The following is a 16,272-nucleotide window of genomic DNA, read 5'->3' as shown; positions in this document are numbered from 1 at the left end:
TCGTTGATGGAATGAGTGGACCAAGGCGCAGCGTGCGTAGAATTCCACATTTTTTATAAATTAAAACTCACCAAACAAAACAGAAGAAAAACAAAACGTGACGTTCTGGGCTGCTCACAGGCAGCTACACAAAAACATAGTCAAGATCCCACATATTAAAGGTGGAAAAGGCAGCCTAAGTATGATCCCCAATCAGAGACAATGATAGAGAGCTGCCTCTGATTGGAAACCATACACGGCCAACAAAGAAATAGAAAAAACTGGAATGCCCACCCAAATCACACCCTGACCTAAACAAATAGAGAATAAAAAAGGCTCTAAGGTCAGGGCGTGACAATAAGAGGCTATGTATTTTTGCAGTCATTTATGGACAGTTTTGAATAAATCCTACAAATATGCATTGGATATTGATTGCGCCAATCCTCGAATATAATTTTTTTTATTTTAGTACAGTGAACATACTAGGCAGTGATGGTAGGGGGGACTCACAACTCATAAGCACATCATATGCTGTCTATGTAGAGTAAGATGATGGCAAGGATCTTCAACTAGTAGGCATAAACCATTAGAATATTTATATGTATTAGATCTTCCTTGAAGTTTGGGTGATTCTGAGAAAATAATTTATTTTTTCCCCAGACCTATTTCAAAGAGATAGTTAACCAAAATAACAAAGTACAAAAAAAATTTCTCCTTACTTTGAAGGCAGTCTATGGACAAGGAGATTGCAATCTATGATTTGGTTACCCACTGCCATCAGCCATTAATTTTAGTATTTCCTGTGCAGAGCATTCCCACTGACCTTCCCAGTGTTTCTCCCATTTGACTGTCTCCCCATCTAATTTAATTAATATCTGAAAAAAGTATCAAACCATCTAAAATATATGTTGAAATATTAGCATACTTTAAATGTCATCCCTCAAAAACAGCAAAATAACAAAGTCGTCAAATGTTGAGTGTTCATTTAATGTTCAAAGCAATCCGAATATACCTGACCTGTCCCCCCTACCCTGGTAATAGTCTTAAGCCATGTCAAAATACATGACCTTTAAATTACCTTTAAAATAGTACATTTTTCCCTGGGAAGAACCCCAGACCCCATCTAGGCAAAATCTCACTCCTAGCTTCTTTCAAAATTCGTCCATAAATGTTTCATGCTTTCGACCTGTCCCCAAACTAATATAGTTGGTTCAGAGTTCGTTTTGATATTTCAACCTGCGTGTCCTGATCATGTCTGGTGTGGGTGGACAAAATCCCTTGCTTGCTCTGAATAAATGTATTTCAACCACTGAAAACCCTCCCACTTGCTGGCCAACAGATTTTCTTGTGGAGTTTTAATTCAATAGGGTTTTCAGTACCTTTATCTAAAGCTATCCATTTAAATTTGGTGTACCTTTACCTTTAATTCTCACGACAGACTGAATTTTAGGGATTAATGAAAGAAAGCCATATATGCCTAAATACCCACATATTTATCTCCTTTTCACCACCAATTGGTATATTTACAAAATCTCTGATCTTGTATATTATTTAGTGTTAGGAAAGCATTCATGAATAAAAAAATGGTTTGGAGAGCCTTTACGCACAAAAATTGAATCAAATGACATTTTATAAATATATTTGTGAATGAAAAATGCAGTGTTTTGATTCATCCTGAAAGTTGCCATATTCAATTGTTCAATCCAATTAATATTATAAGGTTAGAAAAGTGTACAGTAGTTGAACAGTAGTCCTATAAATCTACTCTAATACTCCTCACTAATCATGGAACTGTGACGACAACGGTCGAGTCGTCATGAACCATGCTCCAGGTTTAAACTGCTACGTATGGTCTGCGTTCCATAATGATTCAAATAAGCTACATGTCCCAAATTAATGCACAACTTGTAATACATTAGCCTAATACCATCCACTAATGATGCTCAGTAACAACCAGGCAAACACGGAGGAAAGGAAGTTAAATTAATTATGCAATGGAATGATTCAAAATGCAAATAAAATTAAGACTAAAGTCAGTGACAGTTATGAACGTATGTGGGTATAACTGATGGTGGCTACCAATAGTGGCTAATATTTAACATGATACAAATTGTAAAAAATACATTGAAAAGTCCGGACATGTAATTAAAACATTCTAGAAATCATAAATGAACTCGTTAGGTTTGGCGCTATACTGTCATTTGCACATGGCTACAGAAATCTATAGCTTGGGTCTCCAAATTTCATCCCAAGTTATAAGGCCAGCATTTCATACACTTCACTGTGGAAAAGGTGTTACAGCGTGTTGATATGCTTCAGTTTTCTGCCATATGACTGGTTTCACATTTGTCTCCAGTGATCATAAGGTCAAATATATCGGAAACAATTGTAATTTATATTTACAATCCCCTTATCCAAACGACTTAATCATTTACCCAGCTCTTATCAATTCGTACATTTCAGTGTATGGAGAAAGGAGTTATTTCTATCTGAAAAAATTAAGTCGATTTTCCAACAGGTTGCTCAACCTTATTCATTGTTTTATTGCGTGTAAAGGTGTTGGAATTATGAGGGAATTATGTCAAGGTCAGAATACATTGTATCTGTACACACTCCGAAACACCTTCATTTCTTTGATCTCCACCCCCAATATATAGCGGATGAATAGTACGCTATTCTCATGCTTAAGTTCAAGGTCAGAATATGCATAGAGAGAAAAGTGCATAAAAATGGAATTACTTTCCATTTACGCGCGCTTACTCTGGTCGGAATCGGCCCCTATGACATTGAGGCTAGCATTATAATATATTTACAACCCAAAAGTGATGTGAAATGCACTCATAACTTATGACATAGGCAATGTATTTAGACTAAGATGCATCTGGGCTTGATAGCAAGCTAGCTAAGCTAACTGCAGGCTAACTAGGCAAAGCATTGCATCATGTGAGACAAAATGCACCCTGGGAATTGTAGAACGCTGTAGACGAGGGCAATGCAGAAGCTTCAAAATTACAAAAACTAGAAATCATGCAGTATGACTAACAAAAACGACAGAACATCACAATGTGTATGAAATCTTACAGTAGTGCATATATACTAACAGCATAATGAATGTTGATAAAAGGGCAGAATTGTCCATTTATCTATGATAAATGAATTTGAATGAAATACTCTGGGGCCTTGTTTGAGGGCTCATTTAAAACTAATAGTCCCCCAAATGTGTAAAAACTCATTACAATATTCAAATTCTCTGTTGAAATACTATACATTTCAGATGTAAAACATTTTTTTATAATTTAATGTCAGAACTCTTTTAAACTGATATTTCCATGATGGTGCATTGTCCAAGCGTCATCTGATAGAACCCCCTATGTGGTGGAGCCCAACGTGGGTGGAGAGGTGGGAGAGAGTCCTGTGCCCTGTGTGAGTGTGTTTGTGGACGGCTAAGGTGAGAGAAAGGGAGAGAACCAGATATGTGTGTGGGGCTACCGTAAGTGAAAGGGAGACAGCGAGGTGTGTGTGTGGGACTGTGGTGTGTGTGTGTGGGGCTGTGGTGAACCTCAGGGAGAGTTTGAGGTTTGCGTATGGGGCTGTGGTGATGACGAAATGTGTCTGTGGGACTTTGCTGAATTTGAGGTTGAGAGAAAGGATTAGGTGTGTGGGGACAAGGTTTGTGTGTGTGGCTATGGTGAGCACGAGGTGTATGTATGGGGCTGTGGTGAGCATGAGGTGTGTGTGTGGGGCTGTGATGAGAGTGAGGTGTGTGAGGAAGAGACGTGTGTGTGGGGCTATGATGTAGATGAGGTGTGTGTGTGGGGCTGTGTTGAGCCAGGGTGTGTGAGCGGGGGTGATAGCATGGGGAGGGAGGTGGAGCATGATGTCAGCAGAAGTACTCGTTGGGCTGTCCCTCTATCTTAGCTGTGGCCTCTGAGTCCAGACTGGAGCGGGCCGACAGCAGTCGGTTGGACTCCTCAGGGTTGAGTCTGGTCAGGTACTCACCATCCAACCCTTTAGCCTTGGTCCCGGGGGACAGCGTCTCAAAAGTCACGTACGAATCCTGGATGTCCTTGGACTTCTTGCCCCACATCTTCTGGATGCGCCTCTTGAGTGCGCCACAGCACACGATGACGGTGAGCGGCACGGCGATGACGCACGCCACCGTGATCACGATCACGTTGATGAGCTTCTGGGTGCCGGCTGCGCTGGCCGCCTCATCGGTTGAGAAGATGACGCACTGCTCCTTCTTGGGGATCAGGCCCCGGACGCAAACGCAAGCAATGTACTTGGTCTTGGGCACCAGGCCCTCGATGAAGACGCGATTCTGGCCCGCCGCCACATTGATCTTGCGCATGTCCCGCTCGCCGAAGACAGCGTAGAGCACGCTGAAGGCTGTGGTGTTCTTGGCCTTGGGCGCCCGCCAGTTCAGGGTGATTGTGTTCTCTGTGTCGCCCAACACCTTGACAGAGCGAACTATCCGGTCCGGGTCATACTGGGCCTGGGCCAGGTTGCTCAGGTTGGTTTTCTCCAGCTCCAGGAGTCCATCTGGACTAGGCAAAGTGGTTGGTCCAGGGGTGGCTCTATCTGCCACACTCCCCACACCCTCAGTCGTAGGGCTGGAGTCCAACACAACAAGTGGGGGTGGAGGGCTGGTGGTGGGAACCCCTACCCTAGCCACCAGTTTCTCCTGGTATGCTGCTTTCCCTATCCCATTGGGTTTCTTGACTTTGTTTTTTTTTACGGCAGCAGCAACCACGCTGGTTAGGTTGTTGTTGTTGTCGGGCTTTGGGGGTGCTTCGGAGATAACTAGGGAGATGACGGCCTCGGCGTTGCCTGCGTAGTTATTGGCCTTGCAGACATACTTCCCTGAGTCGCGGTAGGACACGGCCGGGACACTGAGGATTGACCAGACGATGCCTTCCTTGGAGTTCTCCTGCTGGACTGTAGCGCCAGAGAAGTGACATGGACACACTATTAGTCAGAGTATAACATTTAAATAAAATAATACAAAAAGTCATACAAAGAGAGAGATTCCCATTGAAAGTGTTTTTTAGTCCAGGAACATCCTTAATCAGCGTCCAGTAAAATGGCCCCCAATATCAAAAATATCCAATAATTGACCATTGTTTTCTGTAATGAATCCCGTCCTTTACATAAAAAGTAAAGTATCTAGTATTGGATGAAAAATTTGCTGTGTTGCTTTCACAGTGCATTCTCACCACAGATGTCCTGGTGCTGACACCAAGGATATAGCTCTAGCTCTCTGTTTAATTACCAACATATTAACGCTACAGGGCAAACTGAATGAAAGTGTCTTAACCAGCCTGGACTCACGCGTGCAAACTCACACACACACGTGTACAGACTCATAGAGAGAGGAGGCTCTATTCAATCGGTATCGTAGACGTGTTCCCGTGTTAGTGGAGATAAACTCTGCATATGTCGGCTCAATCAGAAATTACATTTAAGATTTCTATCACGCAATCTGTAACGCTTCAGTGATATAGATTGAATAGAGCCCAGAGAAAAAAAGGCGCAAACACACACACAAACACACACGTACACAAATCCCTTGCTTATTTACCTGTCCCATTAAGGGCTTTACCATCCGCCCTCCGCCAGGCCAGATCCGGACTGGGAATGCCGATGGTCCCGCAGCGCAGCAGCACATTGTTTCCCAAGGCGCTGCGGACTCGCGCCACTGCTGTGTGAATGCGTGGCGCCTGGCACCTCCGCAACTCGGCGTCGCTGAACAGAACACCTGACAGACTCTCGGGGGCGGAGCAGCGGAGGCGCGTGTCGATTAATGCCACGGAGAGCGTTGGCGACTTCTGGAACTGGATCAGGTCGTACAGGCGGCAGTCACACACCCAGGAGTTGTCATGGAGACCTGGATGGTTGAAGTTCAACTCATTCATTCACATGTCAGAATACAATTGAACTTTGAATTCTGTGATGAATAAAATAAAAAGGACGCTAATGGGGGTTGGTGAGGTCAGAGAAGAGGGGAAAGCATAAGAGTTACTGTTTGAAGTGGGGGAGATGTTATAAGAAGGGCCCGCAGTTTTTCCTGGTCAGGTCACGTGGTCAGGAAAAACTCCTGGCCCTGGTCACTTTATAAACACATTGTGAGAGTGTCTGTCTGGTTTCACAGCTTTACTGTGCGGCTACAGATGACTGCTGTGGATGTCTGTGTGAGGATTACTTACATGCTACACTAAACTACAATGACGGTGGTGGTGGTGGTGATGCTGACGATGACGATGGTTAAATTGGGATTAAGGCAGTGATCCCACAATACTCAGATCACACCTCACACATTGTTCTGTATAGGGGGGTTCTACTATCTGAGAGATATAAGAAAGATCAGGAAACGTTTTTTTAATTTACATGTATTTAACCCCTTATTTTTTTGGCACGAAACAGTCTCCATATATACTTCCATTCATTTTTTCAACTGGTACCCGGGGGACCTTCAGACTAGTATTGTAAAACAACTGACATGTACGTGTTCATCTCACCTTTGCACAGATGGGTCATGTTCTTGTGTAGCCTAAACTGTTCGGACGCTACAGACAGAAGTTTGCAGATAGGCTGTACCAACTTGACGAGTCCCATGACATGTACGTGTTCTTGAGAGATTCATATTTCCAAAGAGGGATCATAATAGTTTGTAGGCCATACTGTTCGGAAGCTACAGATGATTTTGTGAGAGAAATGATTTTCGGAATGTCTCATGGTCTGACAAACACCGCTCTAACTCCGTCAGCTTTCACAGCAGATGCAGAAGTGCGACATAGGTATGGCCTCGGACATCGACCTTAGGTAAATAATGATTCATAAGATCATTATTAAGTTGATCAATGCAGGTCTTTATCAACCATTTACTGTTGTGTCTCAATCCACTGCATCCACCGGTGTCGGCCATTCGCACCGGTCTTCTCAGGAAAACATATGTAAAGTCCAAAACTATTTGGACCCCACTATCGCAAGCTGAGATTCGCACAGTTGGAGCAATTTATTTTTGGACTGTCTTTTTTTTTACCATGTATGAATACGTAATTAAATGTCCTTCTATTGGCTAATAGCAGTAAGACCAAATGCAATGTTTCATCAGATAATTGTTTATATTTTTTTGACACCTCCAGGGGCTTATGACCATATTACATTTTTTTAACATATTAGCATATTAGATATAGTAGATATCGCCATCTAAAGGCTTAGATTCTTAGGGTTAAGGTCTCAAAATAGCCCCTAGAACATATCAATGGTTAAACAAGGCAACAGCAAACATGTCACCCCCCACGAATGATGCAGCGTCCCTCCTTGGGCCAATTAGAGACAACAAGTCAAGCTCAAACGGGTCAGGAGAGATGCTTGTTCAAAGTTTGGAATTTCTATTGATTACTATAGCGCTCCACTTGGGTCAATCAGTGTAATTTGGTAAATGATGGCTCTCTATGGCAAGACGCATCATCAAAATCGGGTGAGTGGTGTCTGTGATATCATCATGGGGGACAACCGCAAGCACATAATACAGAGGATGTTTTAGAAAAAAGAAAAACATTTTAATCCAAAACAGTTATGCTGTTGTAACAGTGTGATATGTACAGTGCCTTGCAAAAGTATTCATACCCCTTGGCGTTTTTCCTAACGTGTTGCAAAAAATAGAAAACACTTTTTTTATATTATCTTTTACCAGATCTAATGTGTTATATTCTCCTACATTAATGTCACATTTCCACAAACCTCAAAGTGTTTTCTTTCATATGGTATCAAAAATATGCATATTCTTGCTTCGGGTCCTGAGCTACATGCAGTTAGATTTGGGTATGTCATTTTAGGTGAAAATTGAAAAAAAGGGTATGATCCGTACTAAGGATCATTTAGATAATTGATTTAACATTTTAGGACCCCTGTATTCAATATTCAATATACATACATACATACATACATACATACATACATACATACATACATACATACATACATACATACATACATACATACAGTTGAATGTGGCCTTACTGCTATTGGCCTATAGAAACGCATTTAATAACAGATTCACACATGGAAAAACAGTCAAGAAATGTATCAAAAGGAAGTATGTTTTGAAGTGTCTGTCCTATATCTGAGAGACATAAGAAAGCTCAGAATATTTTGTTGTCAGAGTGATCTGTATACCTTCCTATTCACTTCCATTTGTTTTTCAGCCTGGTACTGGGTTACCTTCAGACGAGTCCTGTGACACTTGTGGCGGTTATAGAGCAAAACGGAGAATACCATAGTGTTCGTGAGAGTCAAATTTTTCCATTGAGGGGTCATATTAGTGTGTAGGCCAAACTGCTCGGACGCTACAGACAGAAGTTGGCACATCTGCTGTTCCTACTTCAGACAAGTCCTGTGATGCATCTAGGGGTCGTAAATCCATTCCAACTCTACAGGCGTTTTTGTGAGAAGACCGATTTTTGGGAAATCTTGTGGTCTGACAAACACAGCTGTATCTCTGCCACCTTCCACCGCAGATGTGGAAGGTCGACATCGGCGGATGCGGTGCATTGAGACGCAGCCCATGCAAAAAAACATATCTATAGCTTAAACAGACAGCTTTGATGGGAATATTTGTATTTTGCTAATTAGATTATATAATATATGCCAATTAGCAGACACTTTTATCCAAAGCAACTTACAGCCATAAAGTTCAGCGCTGGCGCTGACATCAACTCTAGGGGCCAAAACATTTATAAAGTATTCATAAATAGGCCTCACTTTACATTAGGCCACACAAAGACTTAACTAATGATTAGTAAATGGTTTACAAGGACCTATATTAAACGTCTTTTGAATTATCTTGTTAATCATTATTGAATACTTAAAAGTGTGAATAAATGTGGGAATAACTAGCTAGTTATTCACACACTCATAAACAACTTAAGAATGTAATAATACCAACATTTACAAATGGGGGAGTAACGATAAATAAATGAATAAACTAATTACTAATCCGTTATAAATGCTTAATTACAAGGTGTTATTACAAAGTGATAGGGCACTGATGTCCTGTGGTTTTATATTAGAGCTGCCTTCGAGCCACATCTCACTTGTAAATGAGATTGTACCTCAATGGTACATGTGATCACCTGTTAAATTAGGTTAGATAAACAGAAGGAAAAATAAAAGGTAAAAATCGCTCTGCCTTACCCAGTATCATTTTGGAGCTATCTGGGCCATGTGCAGATTTAACTGTTAGCCAGGTGGCTAGCACCTCGGCCGGGACAGTCAGAAGGTTGTTGCTGGACAGATCCAGGTAGGTCAGGTTTTTTATATACATTGTGGCATCAGCGGGAACGGAGGTCAACCGGTTGTTGTGCAAGTCCAGCAGCCTGAGGCTGGACATATCCATAAGAGACTCCCAGGGGAACGCGGTGAGGGCATTCCCATCCAGTCGCAGCTCCTCCAGATCTAGCAGCCCACGGAAACTGTCCGGGTTGAGAGCGGACAGCACGTTAAAGGACATCCAAAGGAACTCCAGATTGGGGAGGTAGTTGAAGGCTTCACTTGGAATCCGTTGGATGGCTGTTTTCTCAATACGCAGCTTGGACGTGTCCACGGGGAAACTGGCAGGCACAAGGGAGATCTCGGGGTCGTTGCAAATGACACTCCTGAGGAAACATAACGGGATGTGTTTAATTTAGGCTTTTATTATTTCAATTAAAATGTGTGAGGAAAGAAACAAAGTGAATATTATTTGACCTGTATTTTTGTATAAAAAAAAGATTGCTGTGAATAATTCATGTGAAATTCATAAATTAATTTATATTGGCTATATGTCCAGTCATATTATAATTATTTGCATCATAATTATAGTCAATCAATAACACTCTCACGAAAACCTGAGATTGTCAGAGATGGAGAGTTGGTCGACGTGCCATCACAAGATAATCCTACATTAAATACAATTGGAGATCATGCACTCCCATAATTGAAATTGTCCACGTGCTGATTGCACAGTTTGCAGCAAACATATGTGATCACGGGAGAAAAGTATCTTCAATTAGAGAGAATGAGAGAATGCATGTGCACATGAGTGCGCAAACAAATACATCGTTAGCATAAAGCGATCATTTGTTTGGCGTTGTCATTAATTTCTTCTACTCACCTGGCCTTAGATCCATCACTTAGGTTATGAAAAAAACAGCTGCACTGCGACGGGCACGCACTCACCGAGGAGGGAAACACACCTGTTGCCAGGTAGAGTCCCAGGAAGAACACGAGGAACATTTTGCCCCACATTTATCTGCAGACTGCACAGCTGGTCTGCATGCATCCAGTCAGCGCCCACTGAAGTCAAAGAGACCTGAATATCTAATTTACTGGAATATCATCCGCATGGCTTTGTCCCACCGCTTCGCTGTCCCATAGTGATCAGACTGCTATGAGTCCCAAGATAAAAAGGATAGACAAGGATTAGCGAAAGGACTGTAGTTATTTTCATCTGGATGCGTATTGCATCCCGGAATCCACAGATATGTCCCTATTTATTATCACCGAAAATACTTCCGAAATTGTCATAATCCACTGATGTTTATTTTTTTTCTCCCCCACAAATTCAGTGTGTTCATTTAAGCCCTGCCGTGACTGCTAATCTGTTGTAGGGCTGCCGTTGGTTTTTGCCACAAGGTGGCCCAAATACAGCACAAATGCCGGATCCGGGACTGCTATTGTCAGCTGTGAGCTCCAGAGATTCACTGCATTCATTTTCACATGTGCATTCAGGAAATGTCCTTTGGTATGAGAATACCTACTCAATTACCAATTCAGTATTTCAACCAGAGTAATTTAAATGAACAGTGTTATACTAAAAGCTTAAACATGCAATGTTTCTATGTGGGTTAAAGTAGCATTGCTAGGAATGAATGGAAGAAAGGAGAATCTGAGAATACTTTAAGTGGATTTTGCATTTGAGAAAGCAAATGTCCATACAGTGCAGCACCCCTGGAGCAGTTTAGGGGTTAAATTACTTGTTCAAGGGCACAATGGCAGAATATTGGTGACTAGGACACTGAGCAATTCTCCGGTTGGCGACCCACTCCCCACTCGGAACTTTGCAATAGGGTTGTCATTTTCACAATCTTATAGCACAACCAAATGACCTGAATTTCAGTTAAGATTGCATTCATTAAAAAGTGCATGGTGCAAGTGATCAATGCTGATCAAGATTCTGCACAGATTATTAAAGCAATTGTGAAGATCTCTACAAACCTGTGACTATCTTCAAAATGCACACTTTCTATGATTGCATACGTGAATGTATAGTTACAGTAACCCAAAATGTGGCCATGGATGTTTCACTCATTTTAATTGTGTTTGGTTTTCTACACAGCTAAAAATCTACATTAAAAAAAGCTAGACAGTGCATTCGTATAGTATTCAAAGCCCTTGACTTTTTTTCAAATTTTGTTACTTTACAGCCTTTTTTAAAATGTATTTTTCCCCCCATCATCAATCTACACACAATACCCCATTTATTAAAAAATAAAACTGATATGACATTTACATAAGTATTCAGACCCTTTACTCAGTACTTTGTTGAAGAACCTTTGGCAGTGATTACAGCCTTGAGTCTTCTTGGGTATGACGCTACAAGCTTGGCACACAAGTATTTGGGGAGTTTCTCCCATTTTTCTCTGCAGATCATCTTAAGCACTGTCAGGTTGAATGGGGAGCGTCGCTGCACAGCTATTTTCAGGTCTCTCCAGAGATGTTTGATCGGGTTGAAGTCCGGGATCACTAAAGGACATTCAGAGACCTGTCCCAGGGGCCACTCCTGTCGTTGTCTGCTAAAAAACATCCAAAGTAAGATGCTGCCACCACCATGCTTCACCGTAGGGATGATGCCAGGTTTCCTCCAGACTTGACACTGGAGGCCAAAGAGATAAATCTTAATTTCATCAGACCAGATAATCTTTATTCTCATGGTCTGAGAGTCTTTAGGTGGCTGTTGGCAAACTCCAAGCGGGCTGTCATGTGCCTTTTACTGAGGAGTGGCTCCAGTCTGGCCACTCTACCATAAAGGCCTGATTGGTAGAGTGCTTCAGAGATGGTTGTCCTTCTGGAAGGTTGTCCCATCCCGAAAGAGGAATTCTGGAGTTCTGTCAGAGTAACCATCGGGTTCTTGGTCACCTCCCTGACCAAAGCCATTCTCACCCGATGCGACACAATCCTGTCTCGGGGCTCTATGGACAATTCCTTCGACCTCATGGTTTGGTTTTTGCTCTGACATGCACTGTCAACTGTGGGACCTTATATAGACAGGTGTCCAAATCATGTACAATTAGGGCTGGGCAGTATACCGTGTTTTGTGATATACCGGTATTGATGCCCAGACCGGTTTGGGTTTTTACTGTACCATCTATACCGGTAATTTAATGTTTAGATTGTTAAATGTGACATGCAGTGTGTAACGTCCATTTCTATAGTTTACTTCGCTACACGAGTCATCTCTCTCCACTCTCTATGCCGCTTTCCAAACAGACCTAGCCACGCCCCCTGTCACTCAGGGAGCGCATTTGACGTTCCTCAACCACGAGACACTTGCGTTCAGTCTGTATGGTCAATGCAGCATATGCAACACTGTTGATGACAACGATGCAGTTGTCACTTTGCTTCTTAATATAAATCTACTAGCATTCTATAATTACACTATCAGCTCGTGTTTCTTACATCTGCAAACAGCTAGTTTGTATTTTCTTAGCAAGTTGTTCCTAAATCTTGTTTGCCACTAATGCTAATCGCTAGCTAGCTAATAAATGTACTGAGGAAGAGCAAGCGTAATTAGTGATTATGTATACCTAAATCAGCATGTTATTTGTATATCTTGAACCCCTTTTCATTCTTGCTAGCTGAAGTCTCGGAGGCTGATTTAACAATTCGATGTACATCATTAATATTAATTTTGAGGCAAGTCCTGAAGACACCTAGTAAAAAACTGCGACATAGTGGTAGTAACGTTATTTAGTCGATAACAACTAGACTGACCGGAAATTGCCAAACCGATAGGAAGTGTGTTTAGAACGTTCGATCATGGAATGTGCATAAGGGCTATTAGAATAGATATTCTATTCCCATGATTCCAACAGTTAACCCAAGTGTTAACGCAGGTCAAATTGCAACATTTGGTTAAAAATATGGCCGAGATTACTTGCCCAGATCGTGCAGCCCTATGTGGCAGTGAGGAAATGATCTCAAATGCAGACATTTATGAAAATGATGACTTTTTTGGGGTTGAAGTTGAATTGAACAGTATAAAACAACAGAATGGAGAAACACCCATTGAAATCACTTAGAATGTATGTGTTGCCACCCTAGGGTCACGCACTACTCAAAGCAAATTTAGAACTTTTATTATTAAAAATCTTTATAGGGTATTGTGTGTAGATTGATGAGGACAATTTATTTAATACATTTTAGAATAAGGCTGTAAAGTGGGGGTCTGAATACTTTCCAATGCACTGTATATACTGCTTGGATAGTTCCATCTATGCCACTGGCTTAGTCCTATTCTTTAATTGGGGCGGCAGGTAGCCTAGTGGATAGAGCGTTGGACTTGTGTTATGATTTTTATGAATAATGACTAAATTATGTATACATTTAACGTATAACTTTTACTAACTGAATTCTATCCTGTTTTTCTATATTGATAAATAATGTTAGTTCATAAGAAAGAGGTTATGTAGCATGTACATGGGAAGAGAGGAATGTATGTGTGTGCCTAAAGAAAACAAAGTGGATCATTAAACTATGTTTGAACCGACCCGGCTATAACTCTGGGGAGATAAGATAGGACAGGGAGACTGGAACTGTCAGCTGTGTGGTAATAAACTGTGGTGAGACTCCAGGAGAAAAAGAGAGAATCCAAATATTAGTGTGTATGTATGTGCGTAGGTTAAGAGAATATTATAAAAGGAACGTTTTTGTATATGCACAGCAGCACTCTCGTAAATAAACTTTGCTGACTATTGTAGACTGGCCTCTGTCAGTTTCATTTCAATGAGAACCTTACAAATTCTTAGTAACAGTTTAATTGAAGTTCAGTTTATGAACATTGAGAACAAAATTCTCTTAACAGCTTGTAACCAAAAGGTTGTGCAAGATCGAATCCCCAAGCTGACAAGGTAAAAATCTGTCGTTCTGCCCCTGAACAAGCCAGTTAACCCAGTGTTCCTAGGCTGTCATTGAAAATAAGAATTTGTTCTTAACTGACTTGCCTAGTTGAATAAAGGTAAAATAAAAACTTAGAGTTCCTTTTTTTGGATCCGCCCCTTTTTTCAATTTTCGCCTAAAATTACATCCCCAAATCTAACTGCCTGTAACTCAGGCACTGAAGCACGGATATGAATATTCATGGTACCATGTGAAAGGAATGTAGGAGAATATAACACAATAGATCTGGTAAAAGATAATACAAAGAAAAAAAACAACCATCATCTTTGAAATGCTAGAGAAAGGCCATAATGTATTATTCCAGTCCAGCTGCAATTTAGATTTTGGACACTAGATGGCAGCCGTGTATGTGCAAAGTTTTCGACTGATCCAATGAACCAATGGATTTCTGTTCAAGATGTTGTGTCAAGACTGCCAAAATGTGCCTAATATGTTTTTTAATAACTTTTTATGTTCAAAACTGTGCACTCTCCTCAAACAATAGCATTATTTCACTGTAATAGCTACTGTAAATTGGACAGTGCAGTTAGATTAACAAGAATTTAAGCTTTTTGCCAATATCAGATATGTCTATGTCCTTGGAAATGTTCTTGTTACTTACAACCTCATGCTAATCGCATTAGCCTACGTTAGCGCAACCGTCCCGTGGATGGGACACCGATCCAGAAGAATCAATTATTAACTTGTCAACAAACTGGAATCAAATGTGAAATCAATCAAAGCTTGAAATTCGACAATATTAGCCCCTTTTTTTCTATCTAAAACCTAAAATTGTTCTTCGGCTGTCCCCATAAGAGAATCCTTTGAAGAGCCCTTTTAAGTTCCTTGTACAGTAGGGACTTTTCCACAGAGAGGTCTACATGCAACCCAAAAGGGTTATACATGGAACCAAAAAGGGTGCTCCTATGGGAACAGCCAAAGAACCCCTTTGGAACCATTTTTTCTAAGAATGTAGGCCTATATCTATTGTCTTTTTTTAGTTGAATCCTGGGTTAAATTGAACCAATAGCTGCTGCTGATTTTTCGCAAATGCTATAGGCCTAGATAGTATTTTTGATGAAATATGATTACATTGATAAAGTTTGATTACATTTCACTAGCTCTATTAAAACTACCCTTTGGAACGACTTATGAAAAAAAGGATTTAGTTTTAAAGTGGAGATCCCTCAACAATCAACAATCTCACAATAGCGCATTGGTAATAGTCAGTGATAAATGCTTGGTCAAAACCCTGGATGGGACCCAGAATTGGATAGCTGTAGATAGATTTTATATGCCATTTAGCAGACAATTTATCCATAGCGACTTACAGTCATGCGTTCATACATTTTACATGCGGGTGGTCCCAGGAATCGAACCCACTAAGTGCCATGCTTAACCAACTAACCTACAGGAGATCAACTTGCCAGTAGGAAGTGCTGTCCAGCCTATAGTTTTTCCTGATAGTGGACATAACGTTGAAGATCTGACATTGTTAAACTAGGTACAAAGGAGATTGGAGTGCCATTTTAACATGATGACATAATCCTGTGGTTTAAATGTCACCCTCAAAACAAAAGTTTGATGCCTTTTTGCATATCTAAAGTCTTTACACGGAGACTCCACGTCACAATACGTTGACAAATTACATTGAAACAACATTGACTCAACCAGTTTATACACAGTGGGTAGGGTGTTATATGAGAGCCTGTAATATCTGTAAAATGTATTTCTGTAGAAAGTCTATCAAGAGTGACAGGCTACTCCTGCACCTATGGGCCACAACTATTGCTACTGTATGTATGAATGAGAAGCATTAAATCATGGAAAAAGATACGTACAATCACCATTTCAATCAGCGTTGCCATGGTGATATATACTCTAGGCCATGGGTGTCATTGCTGTTCTATAGCTATTCTGATCTTACATTCTTTGGTGTTGGATGACAAAGAAATAAACTTAAAAGGCTGTGTGTGTACATACGCGCGCACGTGTGTGTGTGTGTGTGTGTGTCTGCCTGTCTATCAGTCTGTCTTTCTGTCGTGTGTGTGTGAGTGTGAGTGAGTGTGAGAGAATCTCTGTCTGTCCATCGTT

The 16,272-nt window shown here is 41.0% G+C and overlaps 1 protein-coding gene across 1 annotated transcript; it reads right to left on the bottom strand.

The window, feature by feature from the left end:
• Positions 1–729: 729 nt before the first annotated feature.
• On the bottom strand, positions 730–12,218 carry LOC129836009 (leucine-rich repeat, immunoglobulin-like domain and transmembrane domain-containing protein 1). The gene is made up of 4 exons (XM_055901723.1): positions 10,136–12,218; positions 9,178–9,638; positions 5,561–5,866; positions 730–4,917 (listed from the first exon to the last, which is right to left on the bottom strand). Exons 1-4 carry the CDS (start codon positions 10,267–10,269, stop codon positions 3,860–3,862), a joined length of 1,959 nt encoding a protein of 652 aa, XP_055757698.1. The 5' UTR covers positions 10,270–12,218; the 3' UTR covers positions 730–3,859.
• Positions 12,219–16,272: the final 4,054 nt, after the last annotated feature.

The sequence above is a fragment of the Salvelinus fontinalis genome, chromosome 37 (assembly GCF_029448725.1).
Source record: "Salvelinus fontinalis isolate EN_2023a chromosome 37, ASM2944872v1, whole genome shotgun sequence".
In the NCBI taxonomy this organism is placed as follows: domain Eukaryota; kingdom Metazoa; phylum Chordata; class Actinopteri; order Salmoniformes; family Salmonidae; genus Salvelinus; species Salvelinus fontinalis.
The sequence above is the reverse complement of the archived record's forward strand: the minus strand, read 5'-3'. Positions and strand labels throughout refer to the sequence as shown.